This window comes from Hyla sarda, chromosome 2 (genome assembly GCF_029499605.1).
Source record: "Hyla sarda isolate aHylSar1 chromosome 2, aHylSar1.hap1, whole genome shotgun sequence".
NCBI classification, from domain to species: Eukaryota; Metazoa; Chordata; class Amphibia; order Anura; family Hylidae; genus Hyla; species Hyla sarda.
In genome coordinates this window covers 489504353-489527945 of record NC_079190.1, presented here as the reverse complement: position 1 = coordinate 489527945, position 23593 = coordinate 489504353, and the positions used below count along the sequence as shown (strand labels likewise).

Here is a 23593-nt window from a genome sequence, read left to right as displayed (position 1 = left end):
GAATACCTGAAAGGGTTAACTTTTTTTTTAACACTTTTTTTTTTTTTTTTTTTGCGAGCTCATAGCTCCTATAGGGACCTATGAGCTTGCAATGGCTGATTGCATACACAGATTGTTGCCTTGCCGTTGCATGGCAACAAGCTGTGTAATCGGCGGTTGATTGCTCCAGCCTGTAACTCAGGCATGGAGCAATCAATCAGAGCCGGGACGCCGACGGAGGAAGGTAGGGACCTTCTTCTCTTCGGGTAGCTGATCGGAGCATCGCGATTTTATCGCTATGACCCCGATCAGCCCGACTGAGCAGCCGCGAAGCTTTCACTTTCGATGCGGCGCTCAGCTTTGAGCGCCGCATCAGAAGGGTTAATAGCGCGTGGCCGAACGATCGCGGCCACACACTATTAGCCGCGGGTCCCGGCTATGAATAGGCGCCGGGACCCCGCGTTATAGAAAGGGACTGGACTTAGGACGTACTCATACGTCCTAAGTCCTTAAGGGGTTAAAAGTTGCCTACTGCTTAGCGTCTACAGCTCATACAGAGACTGGTATGTCCCCATGATAACAGATAACAAACGTACTCTGTAGACTGATCCTTTAGACATACTCCCTTTTATCTGTCTTCTACATCTTGCTAATCTACCAAAGGTATACTAGAATATAATACACAATCAATTTTAGGAAACGTAATTGCAGGATTTGACTTGGAGTCTGATATCATGGAGACACACAGGTCAGTATGGGAGCTGTACAAACAAAACAATAGGCAGCTTTTAATGAAGACCTATTGCAAAGTTGCTTTCTTTTTTATTTTAGATGCATTGGGACAATACAAAAAAAATATATATATATATATTTTTTTTTTCTTTTTTTATTGCAAAAGTGGATATTCTGTATTTAAAAAAAAATTAGTTTATACAGTATATGTAAAATGTGAATTCTAGAGTGGATATACTGTATTGTTTTCGCCAGGTATTTTTCCTGCATACTATATTTTACAAAAAAATAAAATAAAAAAAACTGCAAGAACAACAAACTCCCGTACTCCCATCATGCTGCACAATGCCATATCTCACCTTGGCTTTACTCTGAGCCTTGTTGAATCTTTTCCTCTTCCATACAGCGGCAACTGCTGCAATGAGCTGCACCCCCAGATGTGCCGTCAGTGGGTTGAGAAATTCTAAGATTTTCTGTTTCAGCGTCTGCAATGGAGGAAATAATGCACCTACTGTAAATGTAAGAGAGACCTTTACGGAAGCTCTAGATATTTCTGTCCTTTCGCCTCTCTTTTGCAAAGTGTAGAGTGCTGTATATTATAGGGTCCAAACCAGGGAGCCTCCAGCTGTTGCAGAACTATAACCCCCAGCATGCCTGGACAGCCTTTGGCTGGGAGTTGTAGTTCTGCAACATCTGGGGGCACACTTGTCGGAAAGCACTAAATGTAAATGCTTGAAAAGTGATACCCCGCGATCTCTGTGTAGCACCCGGCATTCTGTACAGGGCTGCTGCTCCAGTCTCTGAAACCTCTGACTTTCCTGGACTGGAGACATGACTATGGGAGGGGGCATGACACCGAGTGCTGCCACGGAAATCCTGGGGGGGGGGGAATGAGTCCCAGCAGCGAGCCCCCCGCCATCAGACATCTTATCCCCTATCATTTGGATAGGGGATAAGATGTCTATGGGTGGAGTACCCCTTTAAGTCTATTAGGCCCGTGCTTGTCTGTCCTCGGATAATTCACCATCCCTTTTTAATGGGATGCCAAAGCATATGTGCCTCGGAAGTCACAACTGGAGTGTTAGCCCAGCCGAATATCAAAAAGATACGGGTCAGAGATAAGTGGCACCAGATGAGTAAAGATTGACACATCCAATCCCCAGGCCCACCTGACATAAGTGTGGAAAGGGGCTGTTACGCCTAGCGCTCCGGGTCCCCGCTCCTCCCCGGAGCGCTCACGGCGTCTTTCTCCCTGCAGCTCCCCGGTCAGTCCCGCTGACCGGGAGCGCTGCACTGTCATGGCCGTTGGGGATGCGATTCGCACAGCGGGACGCGCCCGCTCGCGAATCGCATCCCAGGTCACTTACCCGTTCCCGTCCTCTGCTGTCATGTGCTGGCGCGCGCGGCTCCGCTCTCTGGGGCGCGCGCGCGCCAGCTCCCTGAGACTTAAAGGGCCAGTGCACCAATGATTGGTGCCTGGCCCAATCAGCTTAATTGGCTTCCACCTGGTCCCTGACTATATCTAACCTCCTCCCATGCACTCCCTTGCCGGATCTTGTTGCCCTTGTGCCTAGTGAAAGCGTTTGTGTGTCTAAAGCCTGTGTACCAGAACTTCTGCTATCCACCCTGACTACGAACCTTGCCGCCTGCCCCCGACCTTCTGCTACGTCCGACCTTGCTTCTGTCTACTCCCTAGTACCTCGCCTATCTTCAGCAGCCAGAGAGGTAGAGCCGTTGCTAGTGGATACGACCTGGTCACTACCGCCGCAGCAAGACCATCCCGCTTTGCGGCGGGCTCTGGTGAAAACCTGTAGTGACTTAGAACCGGTCCACTAGCACGGTCCACGCCAATCCCTCTCTGGCACAGAGGATCCACCTCCTGCCAGCCGGCATCGTGACAGTAGATCCGGCCATGGATCCCGCTGACGTCCCTCTGCCTTATATCTCTGATATCACCACGGTGGTCGCCCAGCAATCCCGACAGATCGCCCATCTAACCCACCAGCTGTCGGAAGTATTCACCATTGTGCAGCAACTTCAGTCGCAACTTCAGCAGCAATCATCTCCTCCGCCAGCTCCTGCACCCCTTCCGCAGCGAGTGGCCACTCCTAGCCTCCGCCTGTCCTTGCCGGACAAATTTAATGGGGACTCTAAGTTTTGCCGTGGCTTTCTTTCGCAATGTTCCCTGCACTTGGAGATGATGTCGGACCAGTTTCCTACTGAAAGGTCTAAGGTGGCTTTCGTAGTCAGCCTTCTGTCTGGAAAAGCCCTGTCATGGGCCACACCGCTCTGGGACCGCAATGACCCCGTCACTGCCTCTGTACACTCCTTCTTCTCAGAAATTCGAAGTGTCTTTGAGGAACCTGCCCGAGCCTCTTCTGCTGAGACTGCCCTGCTGAACCTGGTCCAGGGTAATTCTTCCGTTGGCGAGTACGCCATACAATTCCGTACTCTTGCTTCTGAACTATCCTGGAATAATGAGGCCCTCTGCGCGACCTTTAAAAAAGGCCTATCCAGCAACATTAAAGATGTTCTGGCCGCACGAGAAACTCCTGCTAACCTGCATGAACTCATTCATCTAGCCACTCGCATTGACATGCGTTTTTCTGAGAGACATCAAGAGCTCCGCCAGGAAAAAGACTTAGATCTCTGGACACCTCTCCCACAGTCTCCACTGCAATCTGCGCCTAGGCCTCCCGCCGAGGAAGCCATGCAAGTGGATCGGTCTCGCCTGACCCTGGAAGAGAGGAATCGCCGTAAGGAAGAGAATCTTTGTCTGTACTGTGCCAGTACCGAACATTTTTTGGTGGATTGCCCTATCCGTCCTCCACGTCTGGGAAACGCACGCTCGCACCCAGCTCTCGTGGGTGTGGCGTCTCTTGATGCTAAGTCGGCTTCTCCACGTCTCACGGTGCCTGTACGGATTTCTACTTCAGCCAGCTCTTCCCTCTCAGCCGTGGCCTGCCTGGACTCTGGTGCTTCTGGGAATTTTATTCGGGAGTCCTTGGTGAATAAATTCCGCATTCCGGTGACCCATCTTGTCAAGCCACTCCACATTTCCGCGGTCAACGGAGCCAGGTTGGATTGCACCGTGCGTTACCGCACGGAGCCCCTCCTAATGTGCATCGGACCTCATCACGAGAAAATTGAATTTTTGGTCCTTCCCAATTGCACTTCCGAAATTCTCCTTGGACTACCCTGGCTTCTACACCATTCCCCAACCCTGGACTGGTCCACTGGGGAGATCAAGAGTTGGGGTCCCTCTTGTTCCAAGGACTGCTTTAAACCAGTTCCCAGTACTCCCTGCCGTGACCCTGTGGTTCCTCCTGTATCCGGTCCCCCTAAGGTCGTTAGGGACTCTGCCTGCCACAGAAAATGCCTCTCCCCCCCTCCCAGTCCCTTCAGGCAAGCCTCTGTGTCCCCTCATGGCTCCCGTCCTTGTGTCTCCCTGCCCCGTGCCAAGCTTCACCCTCTGCCCTCCCTCCCCATTCCTACTCCTGCTGTACTGCCTGTCATTGAGGAAACCATCCATTCCTTCCCGGTGTCCTCATCCCAGGGGAGGCAGTCACCGGACAAAAAAAAGGGGAGACCTAAGGGGGGGGGTACTGTTACGCCTAGCGCTCCGGGTCCCCGCTCCTCCCCGGAGCGCTCACGGCGTCTTTCTCCCTGCAGCTCCCCGGTCAGTCCCGCTGACCGGGAGCGCTGCACTGTCATGGCCGTTGGGGATGCGATTCGCACAGCGGGACGCGCCCGCTCGCGAATCGCATCCCAGGTCACTTACCCGTTCCCGTCCCCTGCTGTCATGTGCTGGCGCGCGCGGCTCCGCTCTCTAGGGCGCGCGCGCCAGCTCCCTGAGACTTAAAGGGCCAGTGCACCAATGATTGGTGCCTGGCCCAATCAGCTTAATTGGCTTCCACCTGGTCCCTGACTATATCTAACCTCCTCCCATGCACTCCCTTGCCGGATCTTGTTGCCCTTGTGCCTAGTGAAAGCGTTTGTGTGTCTAAAGCCTGTGTACCAGAACTTCTGCTATCCACCCTGACTACGAACCTTGCCGCCTGCCCCCGACCTTCTGCTACGTCCGACCTTGCTTCTGTCTACTCCCTAGTACCTCGCCTATCTTCAGCAGCCAGAGAGGTAGAGCCGTTGCTAGTGGATACGACCTGGTCACTACCGCCGCAGCAAGACCATCCCGCTTTGCGGCGGGCTCTGGTGAAAACCTGTAGTGACTTAGAACCGGTCCACTAGCACGGTCCACGCCAATCCCTCTCTGGCACAGAGGATCCACCTCCTGCCAGCCGGCATCGTGACAGGGGCCTTGTCTGCCTTGTCTTAGTTTTCCACAAAACCACTTTGAAACAGTAAAATTTAAAACAATAATAATAATAATAAAATACAATATTCTAAACATTGAAATTCTTCTAAGTTTAAAGGGAACCAATCACCATATTTTAGCATATGTAACGCTTGACAATGCTTTACATATGCTAAAATCATTATCCTCACCATCCCGGGTGAAATTTGTGCCCCCAGGGATGGTAAAGATATTAAGTTATAAAGTCTCCCCCGGCCACCTGACCTGGGCGGGGAATTACACTTACCAGCTCCCGTTGCTGCTTGTCACTCCAGCCGTGGTCCCGCCCCCTCGCCTTGATTGATGGCTCACGTCACCGCTCTGCTCTGTCTGCTAAGGGAGCAGAGTGATGACGCGAGCTGTCATTCATGCCATCGGGGCGGAGCCAAAGCCGGAGTGACAAGAAGCAATGGGAGCTGGTAAGTGTAAGTAACGTATTTTTCGTCCTATAGGACGCACCGGCGTATAAGACGCACCCAATTTATAGGTGCAAAATCTAAAAAAATAAAGATTTTGAACCCAATAGTGGTCTTCAACCTGCGGACCTCCAGATGTTGCAAAACTACAACTCCCAGCATGCCCGGACAGCCGTTGGCTGTCCGGGCATGCTGGGAGTTGTAGTTTTGCAACATCTGGAGGTCCGCAGGTTGAAGACCACTGGATAGGAGGTAATACTCACGTGTCCCCGCCGCTCCGGACCCGTCACCGCTGCCCTGGATGTCGCTCCATCGCTGTCGCCGTGTCCCTATCGCTCCGGAACGTCTCTGCTGCCAGCCGGGTATCCTCGCTCTCCGTCGCCGCCATCACGTTGTTACGCACGCCGCCGCACGTACGCGACGACGAGGAAGGAGAGCGCCGGCCATACAGGGGATCCCTGAACGGAGAAGACACTGAGGAGGCAGGTAAGGTCCCTCCCGGTGTCCTGTAAGCACTAACCCGGCTATTCAGTCGGGCTGTTCGGGACTGCCGCGGTGAAATCGCGGCGGTCCCGAACAGCCCGACTGAACAGCCGGGTTAGTGTCACTTTCCCTTCAGACGCGGCGGTCAGCTTTGATCGCCGCGTCTGAAGGGTTAATACAGGGCATCACAGCGATATGTGATGTCCTGTATTAGCCGCGGGTCCCGGCCGTTGATGGCCGCAGGGACCGCCGCGATAGGGGTGTATTCGCCGTATAAGACGCACCGACTTTTTCCCCCCAGTTTTGGGGAAGAAAAAGTGCGTCCTATATGGCGAAAAATACGGTACTTGCCAGGTGGCCGGGGGAGACTTTATAACTTAATATCTCAGGGATGGTGAGGATAACAATTTTAGCATATATAACGCATTGTCGAGCGTTATATATGCTAAAATCTTCTGATTGGTTCCCTTTAATAATGTCACATGACTGACTGGACTCTCGCTAGACAGTAAACACACCCCGGAACAGCTATATGCAGATGGGTATCCTTTTCTTCTGGAGAGATCTCTGGCTTGGCATACATTCCCAATCAGTATCCAAGACTCCTAGTTGGAGTGAAACACTGACTTTTAGTGAAAGCCATTTAAAAACAAATTGGTGTCAGAGCTGCTTTGCATTTCTTTTCTGCTCAGAATTCTCAGTGAAGCGTCTTTAGGAGCAACATTACCCCTTTAGTCCCATCTTGTCGAATCACAGCAGTGGGGCATCATGTTATTATGGCCAAAAAACACATTCTCTTTTCTATTTGTAAAATCAAGAACTCTTTTCGGATGAAACATACAGGTAAACGAATGTCAGTTTTTGGTAAGGTTTTCACATGGTCGAATTTCCATGCAGAATCCAGAGGAAAAATTCAGCTCGTAAATTCAGCTACATGAAGTTAACAATGTGGTGAATAGAATTTTCTGTTGCGGAAATTCTGCATTCTGGATTCAGCAAAAACATTGAATCTGCCAATAATTTTTGCAGTATTCCTAAACAGAGTCCTATTAAAGTCAATGGGATTCTTAATTCCGTCCGCAATCTGTGTGTTGAGACCAAGAAATTCTGCATAAATTTTGCACACATTCTGCCCTGAAGCTGCAAAAATTCCGCTGCCTGCTTGGCAAAAAGTAATCTGAGTGGAATAAAAGAAATTCCACAGTGTGAGCATAGCCTTAAAGGGGTGCTCAACCCTTGACATCTTATAAGTTGTCTGATCGTGAGGGTACCGCAGCTGGGGACCCCCACGATCTCCCTGCTGCACCCGGTGTTTGTTTAGAGTGTCGGGTGCAGCGCCGGAGGCTTGCGACGTCACGGCTGCACCCCGCTTGTAACGTCACGGCCACGCCCCCTCAATGCAAGTCTATGGGAGGGTGTGTGGCAGCCATCACGCCCCCTCCCATAGACCTGCATTGAGGGAGAGTGGCTGTGATGTCACGAGCCTCCACCCCGCATCTCCAGTCATCCGGCACTGAGCAAATTTCGCACCGTGCACTGGATGTCTGGGGGTGCCGCAGCCGAGATCGCGTGGGTCCCCAGCGGCGGGACCCCTGCGATCAGACATATTATCCCCTATCCTATGGATAGGGGATAAGATGTCTAGGGACGGAGTACCCCTTTAATCTCTGTCTGTCATAAAACAGAGAAGAAGTATACAAAAGAAAGACAGGACAAGAGGAAAAAGTGCAGGAAAAATCAGGGCTGGACAAATCTGATCTGTTCTTTATTGATGGCTACTGAGGTTTTCCTTGTCAGATTACCCAAAAAGAGGAATCAAAATGGCTCCTGGAGTCAGTAATCTGTCCGTGTGCTCCCTGTGTTCAGAGTAAAGACATGTACACCAAGATCACATTATTCATTGAATTACAAACGTTTCAATCACTTGAGGCTAGGGCTACACACAGACCTTGGTCGCACTGAGTAGATCGGGATAGTCTATGTGGTCGATGTAGGATGCAGGTTACATGCAACTTTCCCAGCATTGGGCTTAATGCAAGTAACTCTCGACTGCAACCTATTTGCACCATGTTTCACTTCAATTGGGGAAAAATGGACAGAGTTAAGCGGATTGTGATGTACAAGTAACCCGGCAAGGGTGGGAAGGGCGTCCTCGATATCCTCACTCTGCTGCGGGCTTCTTTTGCATGTGTCAGCGTGCAGAGGACTTTGGTCGAAAAGAAAGGCTCCATGGGCAGGTCCATGTCTCGCCTGTTTCTCCTGCCCCACTGGAAGAGGATCGGCTGGGACAAGTGGGACAGCTCCATTCCTTACAACTGGAGCACTCCCTGGGTCTATCGGGATGTCATCCGATTCATAGGGGAACATCAACTGGAGGGATTCAAGCCCAATTTGGGGAAACCTAAGACTGCTTACAAGCTCATCAGAGCTAAGGACTTGCCGGAGCTCGTTCCAGGGCTCCATAAGGCAACTGTAGAGACTGTTTGGGACAATGTGGCCTCTGCAAGGCTAACGAGTGGACATAAGGACTTGGATGGCCATTCAGGGGGGGGGGGGGGGACTATCTCTGAGCTCATTTATGCATGCTCATGACCTGTGCAAAACCAGGTACTGCCCCAGGTGCCCCTATGTGGAGGAAACATCTATGCACGTCTTTTGGCAGTGCCCCTTTGCGCAGGGTCTATTGAACGCCCTGGAACTTGAACTTAGAGACTCGTACCCGGTAACAACCTATTGTACTATTCGGTGCTTTATGGACTTTTTCCTGGGGTTCATGACGTGGAGGCCATCCAGGAGGCCTGGTGTCTTATGAACTGTTTTAAGGACGTTATATGGCTGGCCAGGAACCGCCTAATCTACAACAGGGAGGACATGTCCATCCAGAACTGCCGCAGGCTGATCCATAGCCTGCTTAGAGACTATTCCATCTTGGACAGTCTGGACATCGATGAAGAAGAGGATTAACACCCTTCTGCTTCTCTTACCTCCCCATATGTTTGCCTAACAGTTTGGCCCTGTGCTTCACCCCCTCCCACCCCCATAAATCCCACACCCCTCCCTGATCACAGACTGTAATAAATTGTTATTTTTTTACTTTGTTTCTTAGATAACGAGTGATGGAGCGGAGTGTTAGTGTAGCATGTGGTATAGTGTATAGGTTAGGAATCCTGAGCTGTATATTGTACCGTCATGCTTTGAGTGATAGTATTTTATTGTATGACTTGTAATGACGACTGAATGATCAATAAAGCAACCTCTTTGCAACATTTCTACAATTTACTAGTTTTTTTTTTTACAGGCAAATGAGAACTGTAATAAACCTGAACAGGAGGTTGCAGATATATGTTTTGGTTGTATGACTCAGAGGCCCTAGAGGTTGTTGTGTATCCCTAGCCAGAAGGATGATCTTGTTTCTTACTTTTGTGGATTTGAAGTAGACAGAGGTGGATCCTTTTATTGTTCCCAGGAGGTCGGAGGGTCTTTTCTCCCTCTCCTGTCTGCTGATAACACTCCACAGGAGGGATAGGCTGTTGATGATGCGTGGCAGTTCTTCCAGGAGAGCGTGGCGAGCATTCTTAAGATTAGCTGGATCTGAAGAGGAGGACTGAGGGCAAAAAAGGAAATAATAGGATTTTATATTTGTAGCTGAGACAGAATACCCTATAGACAGAATACCCTATAGCCAACCAGATCATAGGAATTATGAAAACTAAGGCAGATGAGTGTGTTTGTCTTGTGGGAGGCAGTGACCTTGTGATTATATTATTCTGGACATTCATGAGTCAAAGTGCCTTGAATCAACCAGCATTAAAAAAAAAATTGACAAATGGGAACATACACGGTGCAATATGGGCAACAAGGAGCTGTAATAAACTGGTGACACAGACAGAAAACTATACGTTAAATGATAGAGAATACCTTCTTTGCCTGTCCCGGATGATCCAACAGGCAAAAATGACCAATAGTGGTGAGACCCTCCAGGAGGGTGAGAGGGTAATCTGGTGATACATTCTCTCTTTTGCAAGCCGTGCTGTGGGTAGAAATGTTAGCTTTTTATTCTCTATGCTCTAGACATGATTTTGCTATACAAGTTTAATCAGGTTGAGTCAGACAGTCTGTATCACTTTCAGCACATCTGTAACCAGATCCATCAGATAGCAGTCGGGTCACAGGGCACCATTACCCACCACACAACATCAATCAACAGTCTACTAATTTATAAATATACAGTCATCCACTCACTTACCCACCCAACCATAAAGTCATCTACTCTGCCTAACTACAAATAAATTTCCCTGCTTACCACCCACCCTAATGTATAAATCCATCCCACACACCAAACTATACATCCAAACAGTCGCTCACCCAACCAAACAGCCATCCTCTTAACCAACCAAATACATATCTATCCTCTTACTTACCCACCCACCCCATCTATACATCCATCTACTCATCCATCTATCTACTCACTTTACAGTCTACACTTGCACACACAACCACGCAACTACAGATCTATACATTTACTTACCCACCCCACACAATCTATACATTCACTCACCTATCTAAACATCCATTTACCCATCAATCCATTACTTTTAGCCATCCATCTATACGACCATCCACTCAACCACCAATCTATACATGTACCCACTCACCCACCCAAATATAGATTTATGTACTCACTTACCCACCCCCATTTATACAGTAATTCATTTACCCACCCACTCAAGTTAAGACTGATCGACTCGCTTACCCATCCAAACCTATACTTTCATTCTCTCACCCACCCATTTATACTTCCATCCACTTACCCACCAACTCTACAGCCTTCCACTCATCCACCCAACTCTACAGCCATTCACCCACCTACTCAACTCTACAGCTATCCACTCACCCATCCAACTCTACAGCCATTCACCCACCTACTCAACTCTACAGCTATCCACTTACCCACCAACTCTACAGCCTTCCACTCATCCACCCAACTCTACAGCCATTCACCCACCTACTCAACTCTACAGCTATCCACTTACCCACCAACTCTACAGCCTTCCACTCATCCACCCAAGTCTACCGCCATCCACTCACCTACCCAACTATACAGCCTTCCACTCATGTACCCACCCAAGTATACAGCCATCCACTCATACAACCCACCCCTCTATACCTCCATTCATTCACCCAACAACTATATATCCATTCTCTCTCTAACACATCTATAATCATTTCTCCAGTCACCAACTTTTAACCAATCAACCAACAAACCACAAATCTATTCATCAATCTGAACCCCTCCAGCCAATATAGAGATGGAATCCAATGACAAGCTTATAATGGGGTATGATTTGCTATATGCCTCCTTTTTTTTTTTAACATACCTTATTTTTACCGATTCATTTTCATATTGCTTTACAAGCTCATCTAAATTCTTGCATATCTGGGCAACGAACGGCGCTACAGTCAGTCCTAAAGATTTGCCAAAATAAGGCAGAGATGAGGTGACCAGAGCCACCCATGGCGGATGCATTCCATAGCCGTACTCCGGGTGTAACGCCCTCACAACAGCAGACACAAATAATCCTTGTGAAGTTATAGCATGTGTCTGCACGTACTGCATGGCATTAATAGACTGCTGAAAATTTAGTCCCCGATGCCATTCCTTGGAGAGGTCTACCGGAGAATCCTGGTCTTCTTGTAGCTGCCGCAAGTGATGCTCCAGAACAATCAAAACCTGAAGAAGCTTCAGCAGCTCAATTTGAAGAGGATGCTCACTCCAGATCTGGTCCTGGCCAAAATTGATGACGCTCTCTTCAAACAAGCCGTCTTCTGCCATGTCTTTGTTGCCACCATGAGACACCAGTTCATACCTCTTCTGACTTGTATACATGGAAGCGGACAAGGACAGAAGAACAAACTCTTGAACTTTGCACCTCTCCAGTAAGCTGAGTATAAAGTCGATATTCTTTCCTTCAGAGTTCTTGGCTATAGTGGCCAGCTGTGACATCACCCGGATGAGAACCTCTACGCTCTTTACTTGGACGTCCCGATTGCCCAGCACATCCTTGTGGCTCACTTTTAGGTAGCATGGGTAATACGAACGCAAAAAACCTAGGCACAGGTATGTCAAAAGTTCAATCAGAAGAGAATGGGGGCACATGGATGGAGACTGGGTCTGGAGCTTTCCATAGAAACTTTGTCCAACCAGGGCTTCTTGGTGGCGTGCAAGAAGGTTGTATATTAAGTTGAGGTGTGCGGTGGAGCTGGTGTCCATACTGGTGCTGGCAACGGCTTCAATAAACTCTTTGGGATTGGTTTTAAGAACAGCTTCCAACACTGAAAATGCATATAAGACCCTCTTGGAGTCATAAGGCTGCAAGTATAGTAGGATGTGCTTGAAGAGAGCTTCTATTAATTCCTCTTTTTCCTTCTGCTGCTTAAGGAGCTTGGAAGTCCTAATGGCCTGGAGCTCAAGATCGGCTTCATCATCACTAGAGAGTGATTCTGAGGTCTGAGTGACATCAGACTCCGTACGTACCAAGTTTAACAAGGTGCTAGGCCTGGGAACATCCATGCAGGACATATTTGGATGGCAAAAAGGTCTAGAAGAACCTTGCCCATCAATGTTGTCACAATTACTCCAGCGATGGTCGACACTTGAGTCTACAGAGCTGGGGTTAAAGGAAGACGTGTTTTCACTGGCACTTTGCCCAACGCTGGTGTCAGCTGATTCTGTGTGCTCACTGTCCTCATGGTCAACGTCATCACAAAATGGAGCTTCAGCGCACTCTGAAATATGATCATTCAACTCGTTCTTCATCCTTTCGGGATCCTTCTCCACCTCGGCCCAGATGGCCTCTCTGTCAACTGTGTTAAACTGAGGGAGACTCTCATCTGAATTACTCTCAGGATATTCAAGGCCTCCAGCAGTGTCTTTTAGGGAAGATCTTTTCCGTCTGCACCAGTAACTGATTTCTTCTATATGGAAAACAGATAAAATATAAAAAATTGCAGATTGTTGTTCATGCCAAAGAAAAATACCTCCATCTACGATAAGCATGCAACTAGACAACCAATGTCCAAATATCCTATTATGGCATATGCACATCAATGAGAGAAAGAGGATAGCAACTGGAAATTGCAACTCCTTCTATAGTACTGTGTAAGGCTATGTTCACACACTGGAATTTCCATGTGGAATTCCGCATTAGAATTCTGCACGGAGATTACGCAGCAGCAGAGTCCCATGGATATCAATGGGATTCTGCTGCACTGTACACATGGCAGATCCGATGCAGATGTTTCTGCCATGGAAATCCCGATTCCGGAGTCCGCAGAAAGAACAGACATGTCTACTCTTCCTGTGAAGTCCGCACGGAAATGCATTGCAGTCTATAGCACCAGCATGTTCTCCCGGCTCTCCGGCGTCAGGTGATTTTCTGCACGGGAATTTTTCGTGCAGACATTCGCCTGTGTGAACATAGCCTAAAGGTTTTAGGCAGATTTGGAAAATATGTTTATTTTACAAAATGCTAAGCGAATGAACAGAAAAAAACATCTAAATCAAATGGAAATTTGGTTTGACCGCCCTTTACCTCAATTCTTCCAGGTACACTTGCACAAAGTCAGGGATTTTATACAGTGGGTTCATAGTTAGAATACAATACACATAGAAGAAAAAAATAAAATAATATATACATATATAGTTATAGTTAGAATACACCATAGTTATTGTTAGAATACACCACACAAGTATTGAAAACAAAAATATGAAAAAACGTTATCAAAGGGGTACTCCAGGGACGTATTTATTATTATTATTATATATATATATATGTTATATTATATATCATAAAAAAAGCTTCAAAGCCACCACACTACCTCCATATGTTCCCTGTAAACCATCTTGCCTGATATGAATGGCTCCTGTGGCCCCTGTTGTCTTCTCTGGCTGCTTCATATTCTTTGCCATCCTTCAGCCCCCCTTGCCTACATCTCCCAGCAATCATTGCAGCTCTGCTTTGCCATCCAGCTCACTCTCTCAGAGCAGCCCCCACCCTCCTGCTCTGAGCAGCAGAGAGATTTGCTAAGGCTGAGAGAGCAATGTCTCATTGGCTAAGGCTGCACACACCTCCCAGTTCTTAGCACGAAAGAGAGCGTGACTCATCGGTGCAAGGCAGAAACTACATGTTCTGTGCCTCCCAGGAGGGTGGGGGCTTCTTTCAGAGAGGGATTTAGACAGAGACAGAGTGGATGGATGGATGAGGTCATTTCCTCACTTCATGCACCATGCCGGCGCAACCAATGTCGGATTAGCGGAATATAGCAGTTTTATTTGTATTTTAAATATTATTTCTATTATTCTGTTTATTTTATTATATATTACCTCCCCACAAGGGCCCTGTGTACGGTGGTTGCTATTACTATTATTATTAATATTTTTTAAATAACATTTTTCATTATCAAAAGTGACGCACAGTTCCATTCAATTCATTCATCATGTACCATTTATGGTATTAGTCTAGAGGCTTATGGTACCTTTCTCTTTTTTATAGTTTTACTCTTTGTACTTTTTTAGGTGTAAGTACTTTTTCCACTTAGCCTCGACTAATACATTTTGTGAGCTGCACAATATCCATTTTTTCTTTGCTAATGAATGATGTTTAGACAAATAAATAAAAGATGGGCTATGGGTTTAGTTTCCCTTTCAATAAAAAAAAAAAATTAAATTACACAAAAATACTAATATATATTTATATCTCAAATACAGCAATCACCCACCCACAAATCGAGCATGAAACCCACATGAAGAAAATACTATAACTCATGAGGTGGTCACACAAAATATTGATTTGATTTAAACTTTTTTGTTCATTCACTTTGTTCATATGCATTTTGTTAACTTATAATAAAAAAAAATAAAAAAAAGGGTATACAAAACTCATAATCCTGCAAAGAAGACCATGGAAACAAAGAAGAATTCAATACATGTATAACGTAGACCAGAAATGGGACAATAGAACCATAATATCTGCCGTGTATAAGTGAAAGTGAAAATGAAAGTGAAAATGAAAGTGAAAATACAAAAAGTGTGAAAATGAATGTGAAAAGTATATATTGTACCTGAGGAGTTTTTTTGCTTAATGCAATGAATGGATGTTCTCTGGGTCTTAGGATGCAGTAGAAGTAACAAAACGGGTTCTAGGATCCGGGCGACGTCATTTAAGGAGAGTGCGCGTACCAACCAGCCCTGGGCGGCTGCTCCAATGGCGCCATCTGTGCAATTGAGACTGTCCAGAACCACAAAGAGAGACCTGCGAAAAAAGAAAGGGGTCAGCAATGCAGAAGAAATAGCAGCTGCCAGTCACTGTAATGCTATTCAGTCAGGGGGACGACTCTGTTAGTAATATCTCTCTATCACCTGTCGAAGGATCTGTTATGGGATGTCACACGGCTTCCTTGTATCTCCCTTGTCAGATGCCAAATCACAGAGAAGCGGAACAATGCTTCCAGTCTGATCACCTGCAATGTAGAAGATTGGGGATAAAAAACATACTGTAGACTGTGGATGCAAAAATCCGGGTTGTCCAGGAATAGAAAACCAAATTTATTCCAAAAACAGTGCCCCCCCCCTGTCTTTAGGTCGTGAGTGGTATTGCAGCTCAATTATAGTGAAGTGAAAGGAGACCAGTTGTGCTACCACATATAATGTGAGGACCGGGCTGGCACTGTTTTTGGAAGAAATTAGCTCTGGTTTTCTATTCCTGGACAACCCTTTTAATGTTCAAATCTGTCACAATCTTTTGGGGGGAGCCCCACATATAAGATGGGTTTGGACAACACTTATTTAAAGCAGCGTTTCCCAACCAGTGTGCCTCCAGATGTTGCAAAACTACAACTCCCAGCATGCCCGGACAGCCAAAGGCTGTCCGGGCATGCTGGGAGTTGTAGTCTTGCAACAGCTGGAGGCACACTGGTTAGGAAACACTGATATAAGGCCTTGTTCACATCTGCATTAGAGGCTCCATTTGGGCATCCGTTACAGACTCTGTTCAGACACCAATGGATCCACTGACTTATAACTTGACTATAAATCAAATCAATATTTGGTGTGACTGCCCAATGCCTCAATTCATCAAGGTACACTTGCACAAAGTCAGGGATTTTATAGGATTATAGTCAGGTGTATGATTAACCAATTACGCCAAAGAAGTTATACTGATGTTCATTTTCATATAAAGGTTGAAACAGTCATTACTTGAAACAGAAACAGCTGTGTAGGAGGCTTAAAACAGGGTGAGGAACAGCCAAACTATGCTAGACATATGGGGTTGTGGAAGACAGTTTCACTGGTCATACACTATGGCCAGAATGAACACAACAACAAGATACAAGGCAGTTATACTGCATCAGCAAGGTCTCTTCCAGGCAAAGATTTCAAAATCACTCCTTCAACTCCCAGCATGCCCGCACAGCCAAAGGCATGCTGGGAGTTGCAGTTTTGCAATAGCTGGAGGCAAACTTGTTGGAAAACGCTGATCCAAGACCGTATTCCCATCTTCGTCGGAGGCTCCAATCAGGTTTGCATTACAGATTCTGTTCAGGGCCGATGGATCCCATTGTCTTTGATGGGTCCTTCTGGTTTCCATCCATTTATTTAGTGGGATCTGATTGGACAATAAAATTACTGCTTGCAGAAATTTTTTTTTTGTCTGCTCAGGTCCTGCTGCTTTTTAAACCGATTCCGCGACGGAGCTTCAACGCAAATGTGAACATAGCCTAAAGAGTATGGGTAGTTTGAAATCTTGATGTGACCCAGGAGATAGCTGTGTAAGGACGGGTTCGCATCACGTTTTAACCAATAAGGGAGCGCATACGGCTGGGGGAGGTAAAATAGGGCACTACCGTATCCCTGCCATATGCAGCCCGTATGTAATGTATTTCAATGAGTCAACCGGAGTGAAACGCTGACTCTGGTCGGCTCAGTTTTGCCCCGTATGCAGTTTTCCCACCGGACCTAAAACTGTGGTAGACCATGGTTTTAGGTCCAGTGAGAAAACCGCATACGGGCAAAAATGAGCCAACCGGAGTCAGCGCTTCACTCCGGTCGACTCATTAAAATACATTACATACGGGCTGCATACGGCAGGGATACGGGAGCGCCCGGTTTTAGCTCCCCCCAGCCATATGTGGTCCCGTATTGCCTAAATCGTGATGTGAACCCAGCCTCACTCAATACAGAGCAGACTGGCCTTCATCCCACTAAAACAAAGGAGTGAGTTTACCCGCAGGTTTATGCAAAACCTCGAATACACATTGGGGGACAATCATCAAGGCATTAAAAGACTTTTTTTTTTTGCTTACTCCGATGCACAAAAAGTCGCAGGTGACCCGGAGCACTTTTTTGTGTCACTTTTGTGGGTAAGCAAAAAAGTTACAAACAGCCTTACCTAAGCAAATTTCAGTTTTTAAATCGCAGTGGTCAGTTATTTATGATGTGTGAAAGTCGAACGTAAGCAAAAAAAACCTTGCAAAAAGTCGTAAGCCGGGAGTACAAAACTTCCGTGTGTGAGCAAATTTTAAAAGTCGCAAAAAAGTCTCACAGAAAGTCTCGGCTGCGACTTTTTTGTTTAGCTTATGTGCTCCAAATGTAACAACCCCCTGTGATAGTATGATAAATATGAAGCCTATACGCAAAACTAAAGCACAAAAATAAGCCTTTAGAACTTGCTTACCAAAGCAAACAACGATAAATTTCCCACATTGTGAATATAAATTGGGCTCTGCTACATCAGCACATATAGGAGAGGTCATACTGAGGCACAGGCCTGCCTTACCTTGTCATTATCCAGCAGGGTCTGGCAGATGATCTCCTCGCAGATATTGGCAGATGGCGCCAGGCAGTGCAGTCTGTAGAAGAGCTCCACGCAGGTGATGTGATGTTCTCTGGTATCCATGTGCAGTTGGTTCCACAGCACGTGAGCGACTCTCTGGTGACGAAGAGCAGGCATTACAGTCATTGTGCTACCTCTGTAACTTCTTCAAACACTTTCCAACCTAAGGCCATGTTCACACAGCCGATTCTGTGTGGAATGTCTGCCCAGAAAATACGGTGGACATTCAGCACATTTGAACGTTCCGGCGGGCGATAGGACCGTTTAGAAATGCACTCTTATAGACGGCAATGCATTTCCAAGCATGACCCACAGAAAGAATAGTCAAGTCTATTCTTTCTGCCGACGCTGGAATCAGGATTTCGGCGGAAGAAACATCTTCCACGGAAATTCCGCTGTGTGTACAGTGCAGCAGAATCCTATTGAAATCAATGGGATTCTGCTGCAGCGGAATTCCGCTTGGAAATTCCGTCATGTGAACATAGCCTAACCCTAATCGTTTTTCCCTTCCATCCATCTGTAGGTTAGTAGAGAGTGGAGTAACACATGATTGCATCACACTATAGTTTGGTTAGTAGTATGTAACCATGAAAACCCATAGACCGGCACAGGATCTGTAGATTTTTAAAACTATTTGGTATTTTAAAGTTGGTTCACCATTTTAAAGATGTGGGGGTGCAGCAAAAATGGTTGCAAATGTGTTCATAGACTTTCATGATCCCTTGGTAAACACTACTCCTTCCAAGCAGACTTACTGGGTAGAAGTCCGTCTTTTCTGCAATAAGTTTGAGGACTCCTGGAGAGACAGGTGGAACTGTGACCATCTGCAGCTTCCCAAAGACCGCGCTGTAGCCGGATATTTTCGAGCGCTTCATTCTGTCTTCCATGACCAATGAAAGGGACTGCGAGTGATTGACCACTTCCAATAGAGTAGAGATTGCTACATTCTGAATGTAACAATCCTTCACACAGCAGCAGACCGTCATCAGGGACTTGAACCACAAGGGGAACCCGGCATCACCTGACCCTAGTACAAAACAGGGAAATAAAGAGTTAACTGATTACAAGACTGCACGTTTCTTATCTACTGCCATCAGACTTATGGATAGCAAAAGCAGTAATAAACCCCCTCCTCTATATCACTGCAGAAAGACCAGCCAAGCAGTGATAAACCTCCTCCACTATATCACTGCAAAACGTCCAGCCCAGAAGTGATTAACCTCCTCCACTATTCCACTGCAAAACATCAGGCCAAGTAATGATAAACCCCCTCCACTATATAATTGCAGAACTTCCAGCCAAGCAGTGATAAACATCATCCACTATTCCACTGCAAAACATCCAGCCAAGTAGTGATAAACCACCTCCACTATATAACTGCAGAACGTCCAGCGAAGCAGTGATAAACCTCATCCACTATATCACTGTAGAACGTCCAGCCCAGAAGTGATTAACCCCCTCCACTATTCCACTGCAAAACATCCAGCCAAGTAGTGATAAACCCCCTCCACTATATCACTGCAGAACTTCCAGCCAAGCAGTGATAAACATCATCCACTATATCACTGCAGAACTTCCAGCCAAGCAGATAGAAATACCATCTACTATATCAATGCAGAACTTCCAGCCAAGAAGTGATAAATACCTTCTTCTGTATCATTGCAGAACTTCCAGCCAAGCAGTGATAAACCCCCTCCACTATATCACTGCAGAACTTTTAGTCAAGCAGAGATAAATACTACTATAAGATTGTCGACAAACTGTTCCAAACACATATATAACTGAGAAACAGCTTAATTTTTTTTAAAGGGATATTCTAAACAGAAGTCTTTATTCCATATCCATATAACTGTGACTTGTGTCCACTATTTAAATATCCCAGTGGTAAACATAAAGAACGAAGGGACCAGAGTTTCCCCATACTCTCTATTATAGTTCACGCATTATAGTAGACAACCCAAGTCACCAGCACCTAGCAGATGGACCCCCCAACAATTTCACACTCTGAATATTCTAGGTCAGAATACCTTTTACAGCATCACTATGATGGTTCATGGAAATGTGCTTAATTACAAAAACAGAGCAGATTTCTTCCTAAAATAGCGCCACCCCTGCCTTAGGTTGGGTGTGATACTGCAGTTCAGTTCCATTGAAGTGGATGGAGCCAAGCTAATTCATTAGCTGCATATTCAAAGTGCTGCTATTCTAAGTGCATTGGAGAGATATTACAGGAGACTGACTTGGAGTTTTCAACTGCACCATCTGTGTTTTTGCCGAACGCTGCTTGAGAACAAGTAAGGAATTTGTTCAGGTGTTTGCTATTGCATGTTTGCTAATGAGCATAGCTCATTAAGGTGTTACATTTGTTTTAGAAAACAGACTAGATAAGTCAGAAATGAGTCCCTATCAGACTGGAACAGATTACATGGAGTTCAGAAGAAATGGGATTACTTAAAACATGCATTATTAAAGGCAACTGAAAATTGCGGGGAGGGGATATGATAAACAAAGGGATATGAAAGAGACTTTATATACATAAAGGGAATCAACACGGTAAAGGAGGAGAGGAGATTTATATAGAAGAAAAACTACCACAAGAGGACATAGTTTTAAATTAGAGGGGAAAGGTTTCTGCAGTAATATCAGGAAGTATTACTTTACTGAGAGAGTAGTGGATGCATGGAATAGCCTTCCTGCAGAATGGTCGCTGCAAATACAGTGAAGGAGTTTAAGCATGCATGGGATAGGCATAAGGCTATCCTTCATATAAGATAGGGATAAGCATAAGGCTATCCTTCATATAAGATAGAAATAGGCATAAGGCTATCCTTCATATAAGATAGGGATAAGCATTAGGCTATCCTTCATATAAGATAGGGATAGGTATAAGGCTATCCTTCATATAAGATAGGGATAAGCATTAGGCTATCCTTCATATAAGATAGGGATAGGTATAAGGCTATCCTTCATATAAGATAGGGATAGGTATAAGGCTATCCTTCATATAAGATAGGGATAGGTATAAGGCTATCCTTCATATAAGATAGGGATAAGCATAAGGCTATCCTTCATATAAGATAGGAATAGGCATAAGGCTATCCTTCATATAAGATAGGGATAAGCATTAGGCTATCCTTCATATAAGATAGGGATAGGTATAAGGCTATCCTTCATATAAGATAGGGATAGGTATAAGGCTATCCTTCATATAAGATAGGGATAGGCATAAGGCTATCCTTCATATAAAAGATAGGGATAGGTATAAGGCTATCCTTCATATAAGATAGGGATAGGCATAAGGTTATCCTTCATATAAGATCGGGATAGACATAAGGCTATCCTTCATATAAGCAAGGGATAGGCATAAGGCTATCCTTCATATAACATAGGGATAAGCATTAGGCTATCCTTCATATAAGATAGGGATAGGTATAAGGCTATCCTTCATATAAGATAGGGATAGGTATAAGGCTATCCTTCATATAAGATAGGGATAGGCATAAGGCTATCCTTCATATAAAAGATAGGGATAGGTATAAGGCTATCCTTCATATAAGATAGGGATAGGCATAAGGTTATCCTTCATATAAGATCGGGATAGGCATAAGGCTATCCTTCATATAAGATCGGGATAGGCATAAGGCTATCCTTCATATAAGATAGGGATAGGCATAAGGCTATCCTTCATATAAGATAGGGATAGGCATAAGGTTATCCTTCATATAAGATCGGGATAGGCATAAGGCTATCCTTCATATAAGATAGGGATAGGCATAAGGCTATGCTTCATATAAGATAGGGATAGGTATAAGGTTATCCTTCATATAAGATAGGCATAGGTATATGGCTATCCTTCATATAAGATAGGGATAGGTATAAGGCTATCCTTCATATAAGATAGAGATAGGCATAAGGCTATCCTTCATATAAGATAGGGATAGGCATAAGGCTATCCCTCATATAGGATAGGGATAGGCATAAGGCTATCCCTCATATAAGATAGAGATAGGCATAAGGTTATTCTTCCTATAAGATAGGGATAGGTATAAGGTTATCCTTCATATAAGATAGAGATAGGTATAAGGCTATCCTTCATATAAGATAGGGATAGGCATAAGGCTATCCTTCATATAAGATAGGGATAGGTATAAGGCTATCCTTCATATAAGATAGGGATAGGTATAAGGCTATCCTTCATATAAGAGAGGGATAGGTATAAGGCTATCCTTCATATAAGATAGGGTCAGGGACTATTGATAGGATTCAGATTATTGGGCAGACTAGATGGGCCAAATGGTTCTTATCTGCTGACACATTCAATGTTCCACACACAACCTTAGGACAGGGGTGGTGCTGTTTTTCAAAGAATGTAGCTCTGTTTATCTATTCATGGATAATCCTTTTTAAAGGGGTATTCCGGCCAAACACATCTCCTCCCCTATCCAAAGGATAGGGGATAAGATGTCTGATCGTGGGGGGGCAGGACCTGCATTCTATTCGGGGCTGCTGCTCCAGTCTTGGAAACCTCTGCGTTTCCAGGACTGGAGACGTGACGTCACGCCATGCCCCCTCCATTCAGGCCCCCCCCCGCGATCAGACATTTAATCCCCTATCCTATGGATAGGGGATAAGATGTCTTTGGCCGGAATACCCCTTTAAGCTGTTGGGTGTTGTAAATATGTTGTGCGAAAGAGGAGTTCTTCTGTAAACACGACATGCAATATGGATGCCTTCATTTTAACCCTTCTTACCGGGCACTTGGCATAGAGACGAGTTTATCTGTTCCATTTCCTCTTCTGACAGATAGACAGGGAAAGTGGCGCAATCCAGCAGGAAGTGACAGGCCGCAGCGAAGGCCTCCCGGCAGTCTTCAGACATCTGGCCCATGTTCTGGATGAAGCGGTCAATGTCCCACTCCTCCTCTGACCCCTTACTGACTCTCTTAGTCGGGCTGTGGGATGGAGAATATTCGATCCTATCATTTTTGGGTTTCGAGACCGGAGTCCGCGGAGTGAAGAACTCTGTCAGCATCTGCTTGAACTGCGGGGCGGTGATCTGTTTGGGTTCCCAGTGCCCCTTCCTCTTCTGGGGACCCTCCTTCCCTGGGGCAGAGACTCCATCGTTCTGCGCCTGTAACTGTAGGCCGAAAAGATGCCTGCTGGCGAAATTGGCCACTAGATCCTGTATACAGAGCAGGGTCTTCTGTACGCTGCCCCCCTTCTTCCAGACGTCTCCCTTTTCTGGAGACACTTTGGGCATGCGCAGGTATCCAGACAGTTCCGGGGAAGAATTGCTCAAGCCGATTCCGCTGTCTTCCGACTTTAATGGGGGAAATATCGGCTCTTCTCCCACCTCCACCTCGGATTCGCTGTTTGTCTTTAGTTTCAGTGACTCCTTGGATGGACTCTGCAGTAAAAAAAGTATTTATTTAAGGCAGTGTTTGCTAAACAGGGTGCCTCCAGCTGTTGCAAAACTACAACTCCCAGCATGCACGGACAGCCAAAGGCTGTCTGGGCATGCTGGGAGTTGTAGTTTTGCAACAACTGGAGGCATACTGGTTGGGAAACACTAATCTAAGGCCTCGTTCACAGCCAAAGGCTGTCCGGGCATGCTGGGAGTTGTAGTTTTGCAACAACTGGAGGCATACTGGTTGGGAAACACTAATCTAAGGCCTCGTTCACAGCCAGAGGCTATCGGGGCATGCTGGAAGTTGTAATTTTGCACCAGCTGGAGGAATA

At 46.0% G+C, this 23593-nt stretch overlaps 1 protein-coding gene across 8 annotated transcripts in view; it reads right to left on the bottom strand.

Annotated features, from left to right (window-relative positions):
• DOP1B (DOP1 leucine zipper like protein B) overlaps positions 1-23593 on the bottom strand; it is a 248102-nt gene that overhangs the window by 42834 nt on the left and 181675 nt on the right. For 7 of the 8 annotated variants that reach the window (XM_056559592.1, XM_056559588.1, XM_056559589.1 and 4 more), the window contains 9 exons: positions 22607-23261; positions 18611-18882; positions 17799-17951; positions 15383-15483; positions 15085-15275; positions 11343-12939; positions 9883-9994; positions 9383-9568; positions 1071-1196 (listed from right to left, as the gene is read on the bottom strand). In XM_056559592.1, the coding sequence (XP_056415567.1) occupies positions 1071-1196; positions 9383-9568; positions 9883-9994; positions 11343-12939; positions 15085-15275; positions 15383-15483; positions 17799-17951; positions 18611-18882; positions 22607-23261 (3393 nt within the window). The remainder of the gene's footprint in view (positions 1-1070; positions 1197-9382; positions 9569-9882; positions 9995-11342; positions 12940-15084; positions 15276-15382; positions 15484-17798; positions 17952-18610; positions 18883-22606; positions 23262-23593) is intronic. The other variant, XM_056559594.1, reaches the window with a different exon arrangement.